At 36.1% G+C, this 7,090-nt stretch overlaps 1 protein-coding gene across 1 annotated transcript; it reads left to right on the top strand.

Moving 5' to 3' along the window:
* The first annotated feature begins 1,162 nt into the window (after positions 1-1,162).
* LOC121726997 lies at positions 1,163-2,278 on the top strand. Its single transcript, XM_042114664.1, has 2 exons — positions 1,163-1,290; positions 1,639-2,278. The coding sequence occupies exon 2, from the start codon at positions 1,647-1,649 to the stop codon at positions 2,238-2,240; it is 594 nt and encodes a 197-aa protein (XP_041970598.1). The 5' UTR covers positions 1,163-1,290; positions 1,639-1,646; the 3' UTR covers positions 2,241-2,278.
* Positions 2,279-7,090: the final 4,812 nt, after the last annotated feature.

The following is a 7,090-nucleotide window of genomic DNA, read 5'->3' as shown; positions in this document are numbered from 1 at the left end:
TGTCAACCTTTTCAAATCAACCACCCTTATAATTTTAATTGAGCGACAAAAATAATGGTAAAAGCGCGTAACTTTCGCGTGCATGGCCCCAATCTGCCACGTGAACTAAACATAACAAAATTAAGTAGGGGAGTATGTTGAAAAATGCCTTATCCCATGAATGATAATGAAGCAAATCTGTTGATTTTGCCAGCACTAATAATTTTGAATTTGTAATAAACATTATTTTATGTTTATATTTAGTGTTTAATTTTTCAAAAAATGTTTGCAACCACTTAGACTTATAATATGCCGGACTTGCCTTAAAATGTTATAAAATGAATTTTCTCTGGAATGCGAACCTTATTACCGACACCTTAAGCACATGTATTTGAATGACCGTTTTGCGGCTCTGCTAGAAACCGTTGCCATGCATATTACTTCACAGGTTAGGGCTATATTGGTACTAGACGGACTTACCTCAAACTGTAAGGGAAGTCCGTCTACACGCTGAGTTTTTAAAAAATAGCACGTTAATAAAAAAGTACTGCAATTACGACTATTTTTAGATCATTATAGGTCTAATTAATATATAGCCTATAATTTCCAATAACACAAGTTACTTTAAAAAGCGAATCTCAAATGAATAAAGTATGTTAAACTTTAATTCGAGAAAAGTATGCCGGACTTCGACACATTGACCTTACTAAGTTTTTTTTTATGATATAAGGGGGCAAACGAGCAAACGGGTCACCTGATGGAAAGCAACTTCCGTCGCCCATGGACACTCGCAGCATCAGAAGAGCTGCAAGTGCGTTGCCGACCTTTTAAGAGGGAATAGGGTAATAGGGGAGGGTAGGGAAGGGAAGGGAAGGGAAGGGAATAGTTTAGGGTAGGGAAGGGAATAGGGTAGGGGTTAGGAGATTCGGTAAACTCACTCATTCAGCGAAACACAGCGCAAGCGCTGTTTGACGCCGGTTTTCTGCGAGAACCCACGTTCTACCGGATAAATGCCATTCGTACCGAAGCATGGCTCTCCCACGTATAAAAATCTAAGTATCTAGTTTCTACCAAATATTTTTCCTGATGGTTACAAATGGACAAGTGTTTTGTTGTTATTATGAGATAGGACATTGGTATTGACCTACAGTGTGGCTTCCCGCACACTTGCTGAGTGACCTATCTTTATCGGCTCCAGCCTATATATAAGTGCTAAGCAATTTCTCGCAAGTCCCTAGTGTTAGTGGGGCCGCGCCGGGAGTTAGTAACACTGCCAAATGTGAACACTCCTGGAGAGTGTTGGTGATTGAGGTAAGTGGACTATCAATATAATTAATGCATTACTTATTGAAAACGGAAGTCTACACTCTACAAACATAATACTTAATAATATTATGATCGATCAGAATATTATGTAGTAAAGAAAAACTATAAAATTTAATTTATATTTAAAAATTGCTTACAAAGTCATCATTGATACTATTGACAATAAGTGTATTTTAACTAAATTACTGTTAGAATAACATTAGTTATTCAAGTAGACCGCATTGCCATTACCAAATCGAGTAAAAGTTCTCACAAATTAAAAAAAAACCTTTCCACTTACACTTAATTGCAGCTTGCCTGCATAATGTGTTGTTAAAATTGGTATTTTTTTAGGTTCAACGATGCTGACGAGGACGATGATAATAGCGCCGTTATGGGCGTTGTCATCAGTATTATTTTTAACGGACTTCTGTGCGGGTGCTGACATTATTACGGACATCGCTGACGACAAGTGTAGAAGCCTGACCTCGTGCTCCTCCTGCCTCGACAAGCCCGACTGCACCTGGTGCGTCACCAAGAGTCTGTGCACCAAAAACCACTGCGGCAACGACAACATCATCTTCCCCAAAAACGTCGAAGCCCTCATGTCGGGCAAAACTTTCTGCCCCCGTGTCGTCGAATCGAACCCAGATTTAACGTTCAAAAGCGGGAAGAAAGACATAATATCGGTGAAGATAACTCAGATATACCTCTACATGGCTTTCACTCCGTGGAAATGTAAAATAAATTTAAACGGAAAAGAGACAATACATCCCGCCGTGCTGATAGCGGATTCTGTGTATTGTGAATCGCTGGAATTGAGGAACGAATCGGAAAATCCTTTCACCGAAGGCAGCGTTACCGTGTTGTGGGATTACAATAAGGCTTTTGATGGATCGCAGCGGTTTAAAGTTTGCCGATGCGATCTGCAGCCCACATGTGTCGCTTGTAAATAATTTGTTGACTAAATATTTTATATAAATATTTATTGTAACCCGCGTCTTTTTATTATATCTACTGTAAAAATATATATATTGTATACGTACGCGTATTACATTGTACAATGTACATGCATTCATTAACTCCTTGTAAATATTTTTTACATTAAAACCTCAGCATTTGTGATCACTTGCAACCTGCAAATGCAAATGCTGAGGTTTTAATATAAAAAAATATTTACAAAGATCTAATGAATGTATGTACAGTATACACCTATGCAGTACGTGTACGTATAGGACATAGGTATGTATAATTTTGATAGATAGCCTCAGCTAAGGTTCACAAATGCTGAAAATATTACACTGAAGTTTTAAATTATTTCACGAGAGCGTGTCATGCAAAAAATGAACATGCTACCGCTGAAGTTTTGGTTGTTTAGAATGCTTCATAACAACATTATTAAACTGCCGTAAATGTGAAATATTCAACGTGAAAAATGTACAAAGTGGTTCAAAACTTTTTCAATCTGCCTAATCCATCCATTTCATTTTATGTTCAATGTTTAATAGCTTTGAATTTTAAATTTACCAATCGCTTATATACCGGGGCTGAGAAATATACTCTCCAAAATATTTTATTTTGGTACGAATTTTTAAACTTCAAAATTCAAATTTCAAATACCTAAAGAGAATGATGTAGACCGTCTACTACATATTATAATGATTTAAGTATTTGTTACACAATAATTTTATTGATTGTCATTTGAACAAATAAAATAAGATGAATGGAGCCAGGCTTCGGAGTTACAATAGTTAATTAACACTAACTCGCTAATCACCAAACTTGTTTGACGACAAACAAAGGTGACAAAGTCAGAACTTTCAATGGTATGTACCTAAGGAGGTAATGGTATAGTTTGATGGTTTGGATACCGAATACTTTGACACAAAGTACTAAATACTTTGACGGTTGAAGTACCTTTACCACTTTTCAAGTTTCAACATAGAGTATAACAGATTATACATTGTGTAACAAAAATAAGTGATAATACTTTAGGGTGTGTACGTGTTCCTGGTAGAAAGTTCACTGTGAAAGTAGCAGCTCTGAAAGACGAATTTTTTTTTCACTTTTGTATGGGCAAGGGCCCGAGCGTCACGAGTTTCCCCATACAAAAGTTAAAAAAACATTTGGTCTTTCAACACTGCTACTTTCACAGTGAACTCTCTACAAGGAACTCGTACACACCCTAAAGTATTATCACTTATTTTTGTTACACCCTGTATATAGTAAGTAAGTATATACATTATACATAATATTATTATATGAATTAGTTAAGCTTAGACATTATAAAATATAGATACAGAGATAGATTAACTAGATATATTTTTGAAGAATTTAATACGTTTTTGAAAAAAAAAGTATGTTATGCACAATTTTCAACTAGCTTTTTTCTTTACCCAAAAGGAAAAACGGAACCGGAACGGCTATTACTAAAACTTCGATGTATGTCCGTCTTTTTTTTTTTATGAAATAAGGGGGCAAACGAGCAAACGGGTTACCTGATGGAAAGCAACTCCCGTCGCCCATGGACACTCGTAGCATCAGAAGAGCTGCAGGTGCGTTGCCGGCCTTTTAAGAGGGAATAGGGTAATAGGGGAGGGTAGGGATGGGAAGGGAATAGGGAAGGGTAGGGAAGGGAATAGGGTAGGGGATTGGGCCTCCAGTAAACTCACTCACTCGGCGAAACACAGCGCAAGCGCTGTTTCACGCCGGTTTTCTGTGAGAACGTGGTATTTCTCCGGTCGAGCCGGCCCATTCATGCCGAAGCCTGGCTCTCCCCGTCTGTCTGACTGTCTTCCAAGAACCGAAGAACTGGCTGTATGTCAAGAACCGCTACAGCCAAACTTCTGAAATTTCACAGATTGTGTTTATCTATAGCCATTTGCCGCTATAACTAAACTATATATAAAACTACTAACTACTATATATAAACTATATATACTTTTAAAATAAATTTAATATTTCCCATACAACGGACGGATGATATTTTTGCATTTTTTGCTCGATATCAACCATGGCAACAGAGTACTTTAAATGTTCACAGAAATACTTAGTTCTATTACTTTATACTTTAATAGTAATAATAAAATTAGAATAAACTATATTTTATCTAATAACTCCCATACAAAAACACAATTTTGCCTATATTTTCTGCTCTTTAATGGTACGGAGCCCATTGTGCGCGAATCTAACTCACAATTGGCTGTTTTTTTTATTTATTTGTTTATATTTGTTTGTAATATATTTGTTTTTGTAATTTGAGAAATAAAGATTTATTTATTTATTTATTTACTTCTTGGAAGTCGGTTTTTTAACCGACTTCCAAAAAGGAAAAGGTTACTCAATTCGACCGTATATATCTGAGGTATATGTTATTTTTTTAAATAATGACAAACTACATGACATAAAGTTACATAACAAAGAGTATAATATCATCTAATTCAACATGAAAGATAAACACTGTTTATCCAGCTACTTACGCTTAATAATTCAGCGAATATGAATTTAGGTAGTCGCTTTTATTTTACCCCTGACAAGACCTTTTCATCAAGAACATAAGGGTTACTCTCATAGAAACTGCGAGGCAAGTTACTCTGGAGTCTGGACTGTACTCAGTGTCGTATTCAGCCTGCGTGGAGCCCGTAGCACATTCTTGCTCGGGGCATCCCTGGTTTACTGGTTTACAAGGGCAATATTTAACAGCCTCTTTTTTTACAGAATTTTCAACACAATGTGAACATAGTAAAAGCGATGTTGTTGAAAATATTTTGACGCTCAAGGAGACGTAGACCGCGGTCAGACGCGGGACCCGTAGCACGTGCTACAAGTTATATGGTTAATCCGACCCTGATTATACCTGAGCACTTCATTGTAGAGCTAACCGGATTGCTAGCGTAATATTTGTGAGTAAACAAGGGATGAGCCCGTAATATGGTTTACAGATGGTCGTGCTTGGGATATCAAGCGGGGCTTAAGCCGCTGTTCGCTATATATCTATCTTATACGTGCAGAGAATGCTTACATTCTTTGGTTTTTCCTTTTATATTAAAGTAGTTTGTCGCTAATTTCATCATAATATTATGTAGATTCCTTAATGAATAAAAATGGCTAGACTGGTTTATGTAAATAGCTAAACATATTTTCGTAGAATATAAAAATAGATGGATATTAAAATAGTAAAATTACAAAGTCTAATATAATATTGTACATTATTATATTACGTCTCATTTATGTATAACGAGCTTTTACCCGCGGCTTCGCTCGCGTTAAGAAGTATTATTATATACAAACTTTCATCCCCTATTTGAACCCCTTGGGGCTGGAATTTATCAAAATCCTTTCTTAGCGGATGCCTACGTCATAACATCTACCTGCTTGCCAAATTTCAGCCCGATCCGTCCCGTGGTTTGGGCTGTGCGTTGATAGATCACTATGTCAATCGGTCAGTCACCTTTGAGTTTTATATATACAGATGATGCATGCATGACCGAAAAGTGATTAGTTCTAGTACAAAACAGGTTGTAATGAATATTAGGAGTTTTCCGTTGTAAAAAAGTTTTTGTAAGACGAGAACCTGCTACTGACATTAAATAAATAACTCATAGTTTTAATTAATAAACACTCGCTCGTTGTGACATCAGCTATAATTAACAAGGAATAATTACTTCGATTTATATAACTATAGATTAATATAGAATATCAATTATCAATGATGAATAAAATAGGTCAAGTGCGAGTTATAATGGCACGGAACCCTTCGTGCGCGAGTGTTCCGTACAGAGCAAAAATAAGCAAAAATGGTGTTTTTTGTTTGGGGGCTACATCCATCCACATACCATCTTGATAATATTATGATTTATGACAAAACTTAGTGACCTAGGTCACGTTGACGCCGCTCGCTTGCTCCGGTCATACTAGCAAAGTCGCATGGATGCCCTATACAACTGTGGGTTTCTTGTCCACTCACCATACAGAACAGGTCCAACCCTCAACAATTTTTATTTCTTACCAAATCTTAAAAAAGAGTTAAGGGTAAGAAAAAATTCGGAGCATAACGAAGTGAAGGAGGCAATTTTAGTACAATTTAGGGTAGGTACAGGAAATAATTATTAATAAATAAAATAATAATAAAATAAAATGTCTTTATTTCAGGTATCAAAGACCCATAACATATTGTAAAAAATTCATTAATTTAGCATCACAGAAAAATTCAAAAATCCACAATTAAAATTACCAATAATCTAGTTCATGCATTATAATTATGATAAAATAAACTTAAATGAAATTAAATTGATTAAAAGTCATAAATAAAATTCAACTGAATAAATTAAACCAAATTAATAAATAGATTAAATTAAATTAATAAATAATAATTCATTGTTTATAAAATTAAAATCAGTAGTTAGGTGTATAAAATTAAAATAATTACTAAAATAACATTCAAAAAATATCCTGGATTTCTTATGTCTAAAAAGAAACATATTTTACGTCAAAGAGTGATGCCTCCATACCAGACATGTTTATCACAACAGTGCTTGATGTAGGGGCAATCGAGTCTGTCAGCTATCATGGCTAAGACATTGTTGGAGCTAGCCCGCACTCTGCGCACGAGGGACGCGCAACGTTTGCGCATAGTAGCATAAAAGCAGTCGGTTCGCGCCTCGGCAAACATACCAGGGGCACTGCAAAAGCGTAGTAGCCCCAGTATCGCTCTAAAAGCATTGTTGAACTGAACACGGATGGCATTGTATGCCCGCTTCGTATAGTCAGCCCACAGAGCGCAGGTGTACAGCGAGGTGCAGTAGGT

The sequence above is a fragment of the Aricia agestis genome, chromosome 5, assembly GCF_905147365.1.
Source record: "Aricia agestis chromosome 5, ilAriAges1.1, whole genome shotgun sequence".
In the NCBI taxonomy this organism is placed as follows: Eukaryota; Metazoa; Arthropoda; class Insecta; order Lepidoptera; family Lycaenidae; genus Aricia; species Aricia agestis.
Note: the sequence above shows the minus strand (reverse complement) of the source record. Positions and strands in the feature narration are given on the sequence as shown.